This window comes from Mastacembelus armatus, chromosome 9, assembly GCF_900324485.2.
Source record: "Mastacembelus armatus chromosome 9, fMasArm1.2, whole genome shotgun sequence".
In the NCBI taxonomy this organism is placed as follows: domain Eukaryota; kingdom Metazoa; phylum Chordata; class Actinopteri; order Synbranchiformes; family Mastacembelidae; genus Mastacembelus; species Mastacembelus armatus.
This window is the reverse complement of record NC_046641.1, coordinates 12,685,720-12,702,200: the sequence shown is the minus strand read 5'-3', so window position 1 is coordinate 12,702,200 and position 16,481 is coordinate 12,685,720. Positions and strand designations below refer to the sequence as shown.

The following is a 16,481-nucleotide window of genomic DNA, read 5'->3' as shown; positions in this document are numbered from 1 at the left end:
GACAAGTCTCACGCAGATACTGGGCTGGACTCGGGCCCACTCATTCCTTTTCACTAAACGACACTCATGGCTGATGGCTTCAACATTCAATTGTCTTCCTGAAGTCCAGCAGTCCGACAGAGAACGGAAACTACAGTATACTGCTATGACTCTGCTATAACGATCTCACTATATAATATATTGTGGCAGTGCCATTCTTTGGGCTAAAAAACTAAATCAGGTTGAGGCCTAAAGCATAACTCCCGGAGCAGTTTTTAATCTGTGCTAATTCTCTTCCTTGAAATAATGCTTTGAAATTTCTTTCATGATCCCCAGTGAGACATTTCACTGAGGTGTGGTATTTCTAAATGGAATGAGCAATCACTAGAAGCAATGAGATGAGGCGCCAGAGACATATTGGTTAGGTGGCGTGTGAGATGACCTTTCAGTTCATCTAAGATGAAACGAGGCTGCTGAACCCGAAATGATTCAGAGTGTCTAAACTGACAGGCGAGGGCAGAGCGTCGGCCTGCTGCCCGGCCTCTATGGGCATCTCTTATGATTTATTGTGAAATTGCCAGGGACTCAATGTGGCGTGCAGGTGAATGAGTTTTGCTAATAAGAGAAGCATTTCTGCTCCACAGAGCTCTTTTTCTGTCTGAGCGAGCGTGTATGAAATCAGTGTGCAGTCTCACAGTCCCACACGCTCTGGTGGAGGCGGCTGGCTCATCAGTCTACGGCTTATCTGATGTTTTAGGTGGGTGGGGAGTTTGGGAGCAGGGAGGCAAAGGAGGTAAAAGCATCAGTATTGAGTTCGTGGAAGTACCAGTGTTGTTAAACATTTAGATTGGCTTTCTTGAGGAAGTGGACCAAATCATGCTGCCAAAATCCTATAATTAAAACATTTTTAACATCAATACAAAATTTAACTTAACATTAGAATATAGACTATGGAGCTGTCAACTTTTCACAAAACCTTTGGAGTGTGGTTTTGAAAGAAGTCAGGCGGCCTTGCTCAGGGTTAAAGTGTCACATAACGTTTACAAAGTGGTGGCGGCGTCACGCCTGACCGCTACATATAGGGGCCTGCTCCACTTCTTGGGGCCCCTGTATTTAGTGGTTGGAGGGACTGCTGCCACCTTATAGTGGGTATGTGACACTTTAAACCTGAGGACAGGATTAAGATTTTGGTTAGATTTGGTAAATGGGCCTCATATCGAGTGTATCAGTCTGATGTTTATAGTGTGTGAAAGGTAAGTGACTCACTGACCTGAGACTTTGCAAAAAAAACATCAAGCAGGACAGGTGAGGTGCACCTGGTTAAGTGACCAGTAGTACTGAATTAGTGAGACGGCCAGTCACTGATTTGCTAATCAATCAAGCTAACGGGATATTTTATCTCCACCTCGGACAGTAAAGTTTAATCTAATCCTATGGTTTGCGAACTCAGGGTCTGTTTGTTGCTTCATTACCTACACAGACATGACATGAAATCAAAGGTCTATGTAAATTAAGCTAACATCGCTATCATTTTGAAACTAAAACATTTTAACACTCATCACCTGCGGCCAATGACACCTGCAGACGTCTTCCGGTTGGTGATGCATCGTCTGTTTTGGCATAAATGTCCCCCTACAAACAAATACATTGCCAATGGTTCCGTAATATGGTGTCAGTAATATTTTTTGACTGCATGAGAAATACTGGTATCGCGTGACTCTTCTCTTGACAGCTTTGAGACTATAAATCATGACATTAAAATGTGATGCAAAACTAAACCACCAATATCATGGTTGGTTTATCATTTTGTCTGATCTGGCAGAGGTGTGAGCTGCAGGAAGCAGAAATCAAATAAGGTTGAGTTAAAATGGCAACTGCATTAAGCAGATATTCACTTATTGTACAACTTGAACATCCAGGTTTGAGAGGATTTCCTCATGTCTGGACCACTTTGGTAAATTATATGTAAAGATTTAAGAGCAGCTTCTCCAAATCCTCATTCACGAAAAATGCCAATCAGACCTATAAATGCCACTGTCCTCTTTTTTCTTTCTTTGATGACTGTTTGATTGCTAAGAGTAAACTTTTTTTTCCAATGATAGCACAAAGGACACATCTTGACACATGAACCACCAGGCCTTAGTGGTGCACAGGGAGAAAAGGTCAAGTCACCAACAGGATTGCACAGGACAGCATATGGTGGTGATGTGCAAAATGAATCCTAAGACTAATATGCTTACCTTCATCACACTGAGGTCCACTCCAGAGTCTTAAAAATGGATGTTCACAGCAACAAAGAAAGAAGGAAGAGAGAAAAAGAAATAAAATAAGAAAGTAAGAGGGATCTGTTATGGATGATAATAGCACCAGGACAGGCATAGAAGTCATCTGCTTTATTTACTTATGTCAAACAATAATACATAAGAGAGGAGAGGTCAAATGAAAACCAACCATCTACATTAAAATAAAGAAATTTCAGTCCTGAGATTGACAAACAGCAGGGAACAGACAAAATATCTACTGTGGTTGTTGGGATGGAGAGGGGACAGTGGCAGTTTCAGCAAATTGAAGATGATGGAGAGATTAGGGAGAGATTTCAGAACTGGAGAGGAGGTTGAAGGTAAGCAATCACTGGGATGCTTGGCTGTAGGCACATTCAAAAGTTGAAAACCCCACGGCTAAAGGATTTTACAGCTTTTTTTATATTCAGACTTCTTATTTCGAAATCTAAGACTCATATATTATCATTTCCAAAAAAAGCAAGGTATTCTTTACATTTTTTCATCCTGAGGAGACAAAATCATTTTAAAACATAAATACAACACTGCAGGGAGAACAATAAGAGAGATGCTTTATAGATTTCCCATTTCCATATATATTATTTTCTCAAGGTTGTGGCACCCTCAGACTTTGGCAGCGTTGGTGCATTTGAGATCATTCGGGAAAAAACAGCCCTGTTTGTCCACAGGAACATTCTGAGAGCCACACAAACAGTTAAAGAAAACAGGAAGAAAAAATAAAACAAAATCCCCAGACTTTTGTGTTTAGATTGGATTCAGCAGTAGGCCCATAGCCACCACATAAACTAGATGAATATTTGGAGGCCATAAGCTTTTTCAGCTGAACATACATGTGTTGTGATGCTGAAGAAATGAAACAACATAAGCTCCTGGAATTACAACCTGCTGCATTGCCTTTTAGAAAGGGTCTCAAGTGTTGTGCCTTTGGAAAAAGTTTTTTAGTGATCTGTGCATCTGTGTTGTTTTGCATTTAATAAATGGTCAAAACAACAGTTAAATTGTATAGACCCAGACAGTTTTATACAGCAACCGTGAAGAGGTGACAACATGCTCCAATGATATGGAAAAATGCTCAAAACTTTTGTGTAACACAGGAAGGTATAAAGGTGGTGGGTTAACTGTACTCAAGATCATTTTAATTATAGAATTGAGTATTTTCTTTCTAGGTAGGAACCAAATGGAAAAGACTGGCCTCATGACTTTATCTTCTAAGGAAGGATGCCAGGAAGGACTCTGAGATGAGAGCCCCAGGGGCCCAAGGGCAGCCAGGGGACACGAATGAGATTGACCAAAACTGTGTGGAGGGGATGTCACCCGTCCACCCCCCTCTGTCATCTGTAGGTTAGAGAAGCAGCGCCAAGACTCTACAGAGCGAGCAGCTGCCTTTATTTTTTCTAACCGTCCCTCCCCTCCTGTCCTCTCTGTTCTGAGAGTGAGAGAGATGACCCTGTGTTGAACGGCTCCATCCGCTCGCCTTTCTTCTCAGTGGTGTTTAAGGTGCATAATATGCAAGTAGGGCTTTGCACTGGGTAAAGGTCCTCATGGACTTATTGGGATTTACTAAGGGATTTTTACAACCAGCATTAAGTCAATTCCCCTTTACTTTGCCCTCAGGCCATCCTTATGAGAGTCTCATTGCCCTTGAAAATGTGTTAACAGTCAATAGTTTGTAGCCACTGAGATATAAATTATAGATCTAAATGTCTTCATTCAGACAGCATAATTTATCATTTCCTGGGCATTTACTTCAAAGAATATTTTCCAAGTATTAAAAACTTAATTACAAATGAAGATCTTACTCACTAGAATTTAGTAAATTGAGGCACAATAAGCCTTTCAGTGAGAAAGGTGATTTCTTCAGAGATTAAATCTGAATATGAGGCCGCACAGCCAAAGAGGGGAGGCTGAAACCAGCACCAGGAACATGGCAATTATCCTGATTACTGATGCTTCGAGGCTTCTCTGACCTCAAAATCCCTTCCTGTATCTTTCTCTCTCTGCCTTTCTTTTTTGCTGAGATCTGTCACATTGCACAGGGCCCCTCAGCCAGGCAGGGAGCAACCATGTATAATCCAACAGAAAACAAATCCCTTCGATCAAACACAGCCCAGCTTTTAAAGCAGCCCTCTGAGCTCAGGCGCCATGGTACGGTGCTGGGGCCCTCTGAGACACTGTGGAGGCTGTGATTTAGCATCCCTCCCCCTACCACCACCACCACCTCACACACAAACCCTGCTGTCCTCCCCTTCAATGCCAGCCAGCCAGTCCTAACCTTCAGTTTGTTTAAGCACTACTGAACCCTGTTGGCCCCGGACAGGAGGAGGGTGGGCTTAGATAATGACATGCCATATGCCACTCTGCCTCTGCAGCTGAGTGAGTTGTGCATGGATCAGCTCAGGCACAAATCTATTTGAAATTTAATTCTATTATCCTAATATGGGCTAAGCGTCCATTGTACAAATCGGGAATAGTGGAAGGGACCTGGGTTGCAGGACAAAGATGCATCCCATCAATAGGAGCTCATTAATGTGTGTAAAGGACCAGGGGGGACAGACAGTTTGGAGCCCGTACAGTATAAAACGTGGTCACAGAGAAAGGTAAAATAGTTTAAATCCCAACTTATATATAATGAAACTGTATTGAAATTGACTTTTTTTTAAAAATAATTATTTTATTTTGTGGCATCTTGCCAAGCTGAACTTGGCTTAAATTGCCAGACTCTTCTTGGTACCTAATATGAAATCCCTTGCTATTTGAAACGGGTCTGATTTCAACCCTTTGAATGAATGAATACTCCCCACTGGCAGTGTCCAGCAGCCAGGCGTCACCCAATATTCCCATTAGCAGAAAGGCCTGATGCCTCAGCCCGCTACTGGTGGGAAAGGCCAGACATTAGAAACTCCACTGCCTCAAGTGTCTCCTCTTCACTTCAACATCATGTGACAGGGTTTAATGCTTGGATGCAGAAGCCAAACGGAGGGGATTTAGGGACGGGATGTATCTGTAAATCTGTCAAAATATTTCTACAAGACAGAAAATATGCTGGAATCAGACTGTGGCTGGGGTATTAAGCTGTTGAAACAACATGAAAATTTTTCACTGGAATGTTAAAGAGGCTTACTGTGCATATTTGAGCCAAGAAGCTTGGTACTCTTTAGACTGAAACCTTTGTCAGCCTTCAACGACAGTGGCATGTCTACAAACAGCATCAGCTCAAAATTTAAGGCTCATAGTTAAGATTAACCTAAGGTTATCTTGACGGGGAAAAGGTCTTTTTATAAACCGCAAATGAAGGAGAAACATTAATTGTTGTTTATCACACAAAAATATCTGTCACATTTTTAATATTCACGGGTAAATCTGTTTTTTTTTTTGTTTTTTTTTTAACAAAGCTGTGTGTCCTTTGTCTTTGGATGGCCAAAGTGTAAACAGTTAAAACATGATGAGTTAAATAAAGTAGATTTTTTCAATATGGCTACAGCAGAAATACAGGATATATATCACAAATTATGCTTTCAGAGCTGCTGAAGAAAGGGCCCAATTCTAGAGGACATACGTTAAAAAATAATGACAGACTTCATAGCCAAGATGTGGTTTCTGAATATATTCTTAAAGAAATTTATTTTACACCTCAAAAAAAAGAAAAAAAAAAGATAGGGATTGGGGATGTGATACATTGGGAATGTATTGACAACTGTAGTTTACATTTTTTGGTGTAAGCTCAGAGAAAATGTTAATACAGTCATAATAATTGCACTTCATAAATCTAGACTGATGCCAGTATTTCCTCACAACAAAGCTCCAGCGGTCTCTTTTTCTCTCTCCAGTTAATAAATTCAATTTACCATTGAAATTTGACTGACAAAAGAAATGCTAATTTAAGACCAGAGGACTGCTGCACTGATCCAATTTTTCTCTTTCACTTGAGTCCCACAAGGCAATAAAACATTGCAGTAATTTAAGTGCAGTACATTCAAGGGAATCTCACAGTTATAATAAATATTTCACTGCTCTGAATCATCAAGTTAATACTGGCCTGGGCTAAATGCATCCCAACCAGGGGCTGAAATTGACAAGGAAAAGCAATGGGTGTCATCTCATTTCATCTGATGCCAGAGGGCAGGACATGATTGATTTGATTTTGTTTTTGTTTGCTGGATTTGGGGTAAACAGTACCCCCAAAATGGGATTTCTATCGGTCTCCACCTCTCTCTGTCATTATGCTAACAGCTGACAGCGATAGGAGCTATAGTATGTAACTACAGTTTTAAAAGGAGTTATCTGAGAACTTGTTCCCCACTTTAGACTAAAGCCTCCAATAAAAGGGATGGAGATTTGCAAAAGATGTCCTGTACATTACTCAGAAATCATATTTATGGGATCGTTGAATCAGTTTTCAGTCTTGGTGGTAGAAATCTCGTAATGACACGGTTAAAAAAAAAAAAAAAAAAAGTCTGAGGATTTTGAAGAACACAAACTAAAATGCACACGCGCGCATGCACTCAGCCACATACACGCATTAACATACACATAAGGTTATGTAGATAACCTCCGAATCACATTCTTCATTGTAACATTTCTTTTTTGTGTGTGTTTTTTTTTTTTTTTTTTGCAACATTTTCTTTTTAAATAAGTATTTCAAGATTTATTGTAGACTCCAGTGTTGGTTAGGAAAAAAGAGCTCTCCGACCAGGTTCTTACAGAACCAAAGCAGCGACTATGCCTCACACCGGGACATAAGAAACTGCACATCAGCTTGAGGAGGAATTAATAAATCATAAAAACAAAAGTGGGAAGAAAATAAAAAGTAAAAAAAAAAAGCATTTGAGACACTTTTCCCCATAGCAGCCAATGCATATAATATACTTACAAATATATAAAACAACAAAAAATAGGTTCAAGTTTTTCAAGTTTCTTAAATATATCATATCCAAACTACCCAATTCCAAACTTCAAAGTTAACAAGATTCAAGCAGTGCAATTTATTTATCAATTATAACAGCAATTATAACTAATATTGTACTATCCTTTTAATTCAGCCTTAACAATCCTTGTACATAACATCTGAGTACTGCCTGTAATCTTATTACTCTTGTGTATCAGTACGTTTTTGTAGCTGTATGTGTTTGCTTATGTGTGTGTTTATGTGTGTACCGTTAGAGAGTTTTGGAGTTTGAGAGCAGCCCTAAACTCTGGCCCTTTTAAGGCCATTTCAGTGACAACCTACACAGTAGCTCACATCCTTAGTATTTGGAAAGGGGGATACAAGTGGCGTATGCACTTCATGTCAAGCTATGATTCTCAACAAAACAGTTCAGGCAAGTAAAACAACAAAAAAATAGAAGAAAAACAATAAATCAATCCAAAATTCCTATTGGCAAACCACACAATGGAATATCTGGAGAATCTTGAAATCCCTTTTCTCTCCTCCTGGCAATCACTACCACGTCTTATACTTGGGATTACCACAACCTGTTTTAAAACCACCAAACCTAGGGTCACACAGCACAACAACTGCTCTTCTCTAAGCTCCCACACTATTTAAAACAGTGCCACTAGCAACAACTCTGAACCCCCGAAAAACATCGTTGTTCTTTAACTTTGATTTTCTTCATAAATTCACAATGCTCGATAATTTTTCCTCCTCTTCTTTCCCCTCTATCTGTAAACAGGGAGGCGGATGTGTGCATGCTGGTGGTCTAACAGACGTGGCACAGATACAGTCTCGTAGCCTTTGCCAAGCATCTGCTCCTTGATGCAGGGTGGGTGGATGTCGTTGATCAGGTACTCCAAAGACTGCAAGCTGCTGCTTAGCACAGATGTATTGCACAGGCTTTTGCTGGGCAGGCTGCAGCACAAACCTCCACCGCTGTCTATAGCAGGGTGGTGATGGTGATGATGGTGGTGGTAGTGTTGATGGTGGTGAGGGTAGCCCATATCTCTGTGCCCTGTGGCCGACCCTCCTGTGGAGGTGCCCAAAAGCTCCTGGGGATTGTAGCAGTCACTATCAGGTGTCACCAGCACACTGTTCCACGGTGGGGCAAAGTACTGACCCACTGAAAAATTTCCATGCATACCCACACAATTCAAAGGGGAAGAGCTGACTTTGTCCAGCCCACCTCCTCCGCTGGCACTCGCTGTCAGATGGTAAGGTCTGGAGGAAGAGGAGGACACTTGGGCCGCCATAATCCCTCCCCCTGGAACACAAGTTTCGGGGGACTTGCTGATGGCGCCCCCTCCTCCGCTACCTCCACTGTACATGCGGAGCACAGCCTGTTGCTGCTGCTGCTGCTGCTGCTGCTGTTGTTGTTGCTGCTTCTGCCAAAGGATATAGTCCATACTGTCTGCGTACACACCAGTCTTCACTGACTCTGCATTATGGGCTGGCAGCCCAGGCCCTGTATACACCATATTAGCCTGGGGACCCATTCCGACTACATAGCCTCCACCTGAGGAGCTAGAGGACACCCCCATAACAGCTGTGCCCTGCTTGGAGGGGCTGGAATTTGATGGTGCAGTGGCAGCCCCTTGACACACCTGTTGCAGAGCCTGGGCCTGGCAATGCTGGTTGATCTGATAGATGATGCTTTGAATGGAGGGGAGGTTGGACTGGGTGGGCAGGGCCAGGCCTCGGCCCCCTGTTACAGGAATCACTGAGCCAGCTACAGTGACATTAGGGGGAACCGATAGGCCGGGGCCTTCCGGAGGCTTTGAGGCCCCAGTGTGGTATGCCATTTGGTTGTGGCCATTGGCTAAAGTGCTATTACTAGGAGGTGGGTATGGGGCAACAGCTGTGTGGGCTGGAGAGAGCTTAGTCCGTCTGCCTTCAGAATTTTTGAGAACTCCTTTTGAAGAGACAAATGTGGATGTTGATGATGTTGACGATGAGGAGGAAGCCTTGACGATGGCAAGCAGGCCCTGGTATCCTCCTGTGTGAAGATGTGGGTAGGGACTATAGCGTTGTCCTGTGGTGTCATATCCATTCACAGTCCGGTTAAGGTGCTTATGCTGGGGAACCCTGATGTTGGTGGGGAAGATCTTGATGGACAGAGGACTGTTGGCTGTCTTCTGAGCGTAGGCATCAAGTTCTGCCGCAGTAGGGTAGCGTGGGGAATGTGCAGGCACCACCAGCTCACCTGTAGATAAGCACAGACAGAATTGTGAGTGAAATTTTAAAAAAAAAGAGAGCTGGATGTATGTTTAGAAAAACAGAACAATGGACCTGAGGTTTAATTACCAGAAAAATCTAAGAAGCCGACACCAGTGGCAGCGACAAAGTCAGATCAATCAATCAATTGCAATAACCACTACTCTGCAGCAACAGTAAAACCAGGCAGCATTACAGTGACTACATCTAAAGCATATTGAAAAATGTGAGTGTTTCTACAAGAGTAGGTAAATAAAACCAGATCCAAACGTTAGACACACTATTGGATGATCCAGAAAAGAGTGCAAATTATAAATCAGGACTGACATTCATTTATGTTCCATCACTCCCGTCCTCCAAAGGAGCTTTCTTTCCATCTCATTTTCACACTCTCCTGTGCAAGTTCATCCCTAGACAAATGGATCTTTTTAAAAACTCATTCTGTCAAAGCCTAGTACCTTAGGCGCTGTTAAATCAGTGCATTGTGAAATTAATTCAGACTCTCTTTAGCCTTGAATTGGGTTAGCCTTGGATACCAGGCAAGGAGGAATGGAGGGGAGGGGATAAAAGCTTGCTTAATTGCAGTGACACATTTGAGTTTTATAAGTGGTATTGCTTACTGGGTCTTACCTTTAGCCATAGAATTTCCACCTTTAATCAGACCTGCAGTATGTGGACAGGCCCTCACAAAAAGCCAATTAAGCATCTATGGGGAATTACTAGCTGGTTTATATGACCCATTCTGTATCAACACAAAGTCAAGAATGTTAGAATAAAGCTATTTGCTGCTATTCAACTCTGTCAAGGATAAAACTGAAAACTTGGCTTCAAGATGAACACATGCCAAAAAGCATTAAATATAGGGTTAGACAGAAACACATTGTTGAGATAAAATAAATCAAACATCAGACATGCCAGTGTTTAACCTTGTGTGACTATGAAATATTTCAGTGATGAACAGAGCAGCAAAACCAGTCACTTGTGCGTGTAATGTACATTGTTATTGCATTTACTTTCCTCCTTTTACGTGTACAAAATAACACAAGGGAAGAGACAAAAGGCAGGTATGCCCTTCCATCACAAAGACTTTGCTACAAACGTAGATGTACATGCTCTCTACTGTTTGCCACATGAAACCACTCCAATTCCAAAATTCAATTCAGCAGCGAACGCAGCGAATGAGACTAGCAATCGCCCCCGCTCAATGAGCCAAGGCTTGGCCAATGTGAATTGAGGTGGCAAACAGGAAAATAGCAATTTCTAAAAATCCCACCATGTGTCATTGTTTTGGGGGCTGGGCATGGAGGTGAGGGGCCGCGGTGAGATTGGATTTAAACGACATTATTCAGGCAATTTCATGGCTACTTAGCTCAGTGCAACAAAAAGGGTGGGGGGTTGGGAAAAGAACTCAATTTACAAGCAATATATCAGCTGCCACAAATGACTTGCAACCCCTTCAAAAATGGCATTTTTATGCAAAAGCTAACAAAACACACAAAAATTAACTGCCATAACTGTGCCGTCAGCAAATGTCCTGGCAACCCAAGGCGTCTGCATGGTGCAGCCTGTGACTAGGACTCACTCCATTTCCTTTCTGACTGCAAAATCATTTTAAAGAGACTCCACAGCCAAGTAGTCACAATTCTCATTTCTTTGCTCCCATTACAGGTAGCATGGGGAGTTCATTTCAACAACCCTATGGGTCTCCAACTGTGAAAATGATTAAATCTACAAGATCCATATCATATGATGCCAATTTCCATGCCCACTCAGTGTTTCAAACCAAATGAAAGATCAATGCTAACACTGTGCATGAGGAGGAGGTCATCTTAAGTATTTCTTACGAGGATCCCAATATAAGGAACAGTCATATAAGAAATGTTTTTTGTCTTTCATTGCAGCACAATTCAAGCTCAGCTCACAGGGTTTACATTAGTCAGTAGAGGTTTACACCATCGATGGCCCCAGCATCTGAAAAGAAACCAACCAACTGCTTATTGGATATAGTAATAAAATAATGTCTTGGCTCTCTAACCGAGCTACACTGGAAATACATGCACAACTTGTTGTTTCCCAGGACTGAAATGCACCATGCCTCATGTGCCTTTTCTCGTAGCTGCTGTGTGCGAACAGATATGAACGTATGTCACCAACACTTTTAGACCTCAGACATTAGAGACACCATGAGTATAGGACATTTATGATATAATAGACCCTTGTTTTTCTTCTAACTGTGTCTAGCTGAAAAAGCATATTATAACATTTGCTTGGATAATGGTGATCAGGCATTGTCACTGATTTTAACCGATGCATAATACACCTCTTCGTGTTAAAAATGGACAGTGTAAACCTCAGCATGAGAGCACAACCTTCTTGCCAGGGTTTGCTAAATGTTGCTAAATGTAAAGTCTTCCACTATGAAAACGTTGGTGTAACCTGCTCACCCACAAAATACCATTTTTCATTCTTATCAAAAATAAGAATGAAAAAAAAAAATCTTCTAAAATTCATGATTTTTGTTTTGCTCAGATTCACATTCATACTATAATGAACACAGAATATTTCTAACTGTGCGATTTGTTTCTGTAACCCTCCCAACTGTATCAGCAAAGTTAGCTGTATCGCCAGCACAGAGCAAGGTCAACAATTCTGTGCTAATTTCCATTTGAATTTAAAACACTTTCACACCAATACAGTTTGTAATAAGAGTGTAATATTATTATTGAGCTGTTTATCAGGTCACAAAAAACATAATTTTTTTTTTCACAGCTGTGAACTGTTGTGTGTTTATATTATCCTGTTCCACACTAACCAAAACATTTGGGTCACACACACAAATGTTTAAATCTTGAGTCTCTTGAGGATGTAACTATTTAGATTATTTCTCTGTTTCAGCTCTTCCATTCAATAAATATGATAATCTGTCCAAAATCTGACTCTGACCATCAGTTGTCCATTTAAATCATCTCCAGGGAGTTTCACCTGTTTTTTCTACTGGTGCATAATAAAATGAATTTACCAGATAGCTATAACAACATTCAGAATTGCAAACTCTAGAAAATGCACAAAGAGTTTGCTAGCTACAATAAAATAATCAATTGCACTGCATCCAATTGCAAACGAAAAGGGGTAACATTATCATTAACGTCACAGCCAGTTCTTCCATTCACAAGATGAATAATTAAACTACAACATTTGTCCAAAAGGGAGCAGCCAAATGCATTAACAACACTGACCTCTGATTTTCCATTCCAGCCAAAATGATCACTAGTTTAATATTCACCACATGCTAAATATTCCAAGTCATCACACTCAATATAATCAATTTTATTAGCAGTTCTGGCATTAGACTCACCAGCAATAATAAACTGTACGTTATCTCCAATTTAATCCAGCACATTTAAAATCTAACTTTCCAAATTCCCTATTTCTGTATGAAGTAAGTCTACTCTCTTTATCAGAGTATAAAAATATACACTCAGTGGTCTGCATATGGATAAAAAACTTTTTCCAAGATTCACGGCTGCTGAAATCCTCCAAAATATGAGACTCATTTCTGATGTTATTGTGATGTTTTGCACACACAAATGCATGTGTGTGCAAAACAAAATTATGTGAGGTCCTGAATTCCTGAATAAACTAGAACTAAACTGATCCATATCATAAAAAAATAAGATTGGAATTTAACAGCAGAGGCAGGAGACTGTATATTCCAAGCAAAAGATAGCCCAAGGCCTGTTCCGCTCTACAGACGAAATGCTTTCTAAATAGGAAACACTATAGTTCAAATTAGAATTCAGATTTGTAAAATAGCCTGGCTTCAATGACTTATTTTTAATCAGAGTGAGGGAACCTGGTGCCATCCTAATGGGCTAGGCTGAGTGTGCCAGGCCAGCCTATCTAAGATCTAACCAACCTTACAGAGGCAAAGCTCTGCTTCCCTGATGACAGCAGTGCCATTTGCTTTGATGTTCTGACTTTCAGTAGAAAACTGACAGAAGACTTATTTCATTTGCTCAGAAGAGAAAAACATACTCATTTCAAAGCACATTGCTGGTCCACATGCAAATGGAATGGCAGCATTTTTTCTGATCTTCTTTACATGAGGGCAAAAAAAAAACATCTTTGATCATCACATGGTCTAAATGAGGAAAGATACTTGGCTTTCAGGCATATCAAGGGCCTGTGCCCTGCCGCCCCTACAAGCCCCCAGCTGCAATATGCCCATCATTCCACCTAATTACTGCCACAGGAGGAGAAAAACTATAAAAACAGCCAGGAAATTCATTAAAGGGTGGCTAATTTTATTCCTTCTCACTGACTGAGTCCATATTTTCCATGCCTGAGCCTGCATTTCTTCCGAGAGAGAGGAGAAAGCCCTCTCCCTCCATCTTTTCCCAGCTTGGCCCTTGTTTGTCAATAGGCAGAGCCTTTGGCACACCAACCTGGCATCAAAGGGTTTCACACTTCACAGGCCACAGGGATTAGAAGCCTTTCAGGCCTACAAAACCCATCTCAGCTCCACAAAGGCTTCCGGTTATTAGAACCCACAGGCATAAAGGAAGAAGAGGAGGAGGAGGAGGCAAATGAGCATCTGGATGCTTCTGATTCCAGCTTCCTCTTTAAAAAGTTCTATGGTATAAATTTTATAGCAAAGTTGATTACAGTAAGTAGGGTCACAAACCAGGGCATAATTTCACTGTCATACACAGCCTGTTATACACACTGTGTATTTGATGTGCAGGGTCTCCACATATCTTTCCTCCAGAGCAGTGAGTCTATAAGTGAGGACATGGAGGTTAAAGGAGAGTCTCTTTTTAGGCTGGCGCTCTGTGACTTATTGGTTTAGGCTGCAGTAGATCATAGCTATGAGCAGCAGCATACAGATGGTGCCGGCTGATAAACACTCTCTGAGGCAGCCAGCACTGCCTCTTTTGTGTGTGAGCCCTCACCTCCTCATAAGTTAGGGGGGTTTCCTGCACCTGTGCACACTCACCAGCGTGGTCGAGCATGCAAACAAAATCCATGAAAACAGATAAAACTATTCAAGCACACACACACACACATACACACACACACACACAAACAAACCTACATCTGCAGTTGTGTGTCTCATTTGCCATCAGTGGAGCATGTTGTTATCCTCTGCTCAGCGCTCTCTCATGAAATGTAGGGCAGGGACAACAACAGGTGCCTGTGCGGGCGACAGCCTGCAATGCCTCCTGGGCTAAATGCTTCACACTTGCTTCATTTCGACATGCGACAGCCTTGTAAGGATTAATTATTTCCCCTGGGGATGGAGGAATATGCTTTTTCCCTTCCTAAGAGCAGGGGGATATGTGCACTCACAAGCACATGAAACAAGCTTATAGTAGACGAACAGAGAAAACTGGGCGAGCACAGCTTTTATAATAAGTAAGGGGGGGAGAAAAAAAAGAAATGTAAACATGAAAGTAATGTAAACAAACCAAGCATATGATTGAGCTGCATTGGAGATGAGATAAAAGCTCAGGCAAGCACATGCATTAGTTCTGAGAGATCACGCGCCAGGGAGCGGAGATGGCAGGGAGGCAATTAATGGGCTGACCTTCGTCCTTAATCACCCAGTGCCTGGCACACAATGCCCATGTGTCAGAGCAGCACATCTCTAAATGCCACCCCTCATTAGCACGATGCACACAGTGAGAGAGGCTATCTGTACAGTGTTACACTCTCCAGCGGTCAGCGAGAGATAGCAAGCCTCGGATAGGATAACATGGCAGCACGGAGCAGGACTGAGCCGCAGCAGGCCATGATATGATCTAGAAATCCCATTTCACTTGGAGGATGGGCACTCTCCTTTCTCTTCATTTTTGATTGGCATGAAACTCCCCAAGCGCAACGTCCTTGGTGCACACTGTTCTGTCACTGTGATCGCGTGTGCGCTTGTGTGTATGCACACATGGGTGTGTATCTGCGTGCATTTGGTGAAGGGGGTACCCAGTTCTGAACACTCAATTAACACTCCTTTAATTAGCCAGCAGTACATTTTGAATTCTGATGAACTAATTTTCTTGGTGTGAGGGTGGAGGAGGCAGTGGAGGGAGGGAGGCCTGGTAAAGATGAGGTCCACTGGGTACAAAACAGCAATAAAGAGGGAACTGGTTAGATTAGACTGTAAAAAATCCATTAAATTCTGTGCACTTCTTCCAAGTGAGAGGTCAAATTGTGTTGATCACAAGAAGCAAAGGCAGACAGAGAGAGTATGAGAGCAGGGAGTTAGGTGAGGTGGAAAGGTGGGTGGGGTGGGGGTGTAGCAAGGGTGTGGAGAAAAATGGAGAGGAGATAGGGAGTCTGAGGCAGAGTGAGAGTGCAGCAAATCCAGAGGACCATGAGAATGCTTTGCATTTTAATTAGAGGTTTAAATGAATAAGCAGAGGAAAAACTCTGAGAGAACTGCCTGAAATGCCCTTGCTCCCATTTATTAGTGTTCCAAGTGTTCTATAATTACAAGCAGTTTGGAGAAGTTGGAGTCTTCTTATTAGTGGAGAAAACGCTCCAAGACATCAAAAAGCCCTCTGCGTTTTCTCACTCACTCCTGGAAGCCTGTATCCCTACTTTACTGCATGCTTTGATCCCCTCTGACCATGTACACTGGTGAGCCGGGGAAAAGAGTGCTTGTTTAGATGAAGGGAGAGGAGCGTTGAACTGCAATTAAGTTTTCACAGAGTGCCGAGCGTATAATACACACTAACTTTGGCCAAACAGAGCAATCTGTGGTGAGGTTAGGGTAAGCAACAAGAGCACAGATTATGAGAGAGATGAAAGAAAACAAGGGGTCAGCTTCAGTCCAGCATCAACCTTGTTCATTAGGAGCCATTTCCCCTGAAAATGACAGGCCCTGTTTCATGTGGTTGAGCTGAGAGACATTAGCGGCAGCACTTATCATCTGTCATGTACCTTCACATGTAGTATGTTGTGCCTCTTATATTTGGGAATTGCACAGGTTTCAAAGAATTAAAATTTGGGATTGAATTATGTTGGTTGACCTGCAGGTTTTCTATTGTCTTGTAATT

General features: G+C 41.9%; 1 protein-coding gene across 1 annotated transcript in view; it reads right to left on the bottom strand.

Moving 5' to 3' along the window:
- Window positions 1–6,878: 6,878 nt before the first annotated feature.
- fam222aa (family with sequence similarity 222 member Aa) overlaps window positions 6,879–16,481 on the bottom strand; it is a 44,980-nt gene continuing 35,377 nt past the window's right edge. The window contains exon 3 of the mRNA XM_026322788.1: window positions 6,879–9,415. Within this exon, the coding sequence (XP_026178573.1) occupies window positions 7,938–9,415 (1,478 nt within the window). The 3' untranslated portion in view covers window positions 6,879–7,937. The remainder of the gene's footprint in view (window positions 9,416–16,481) is intronic.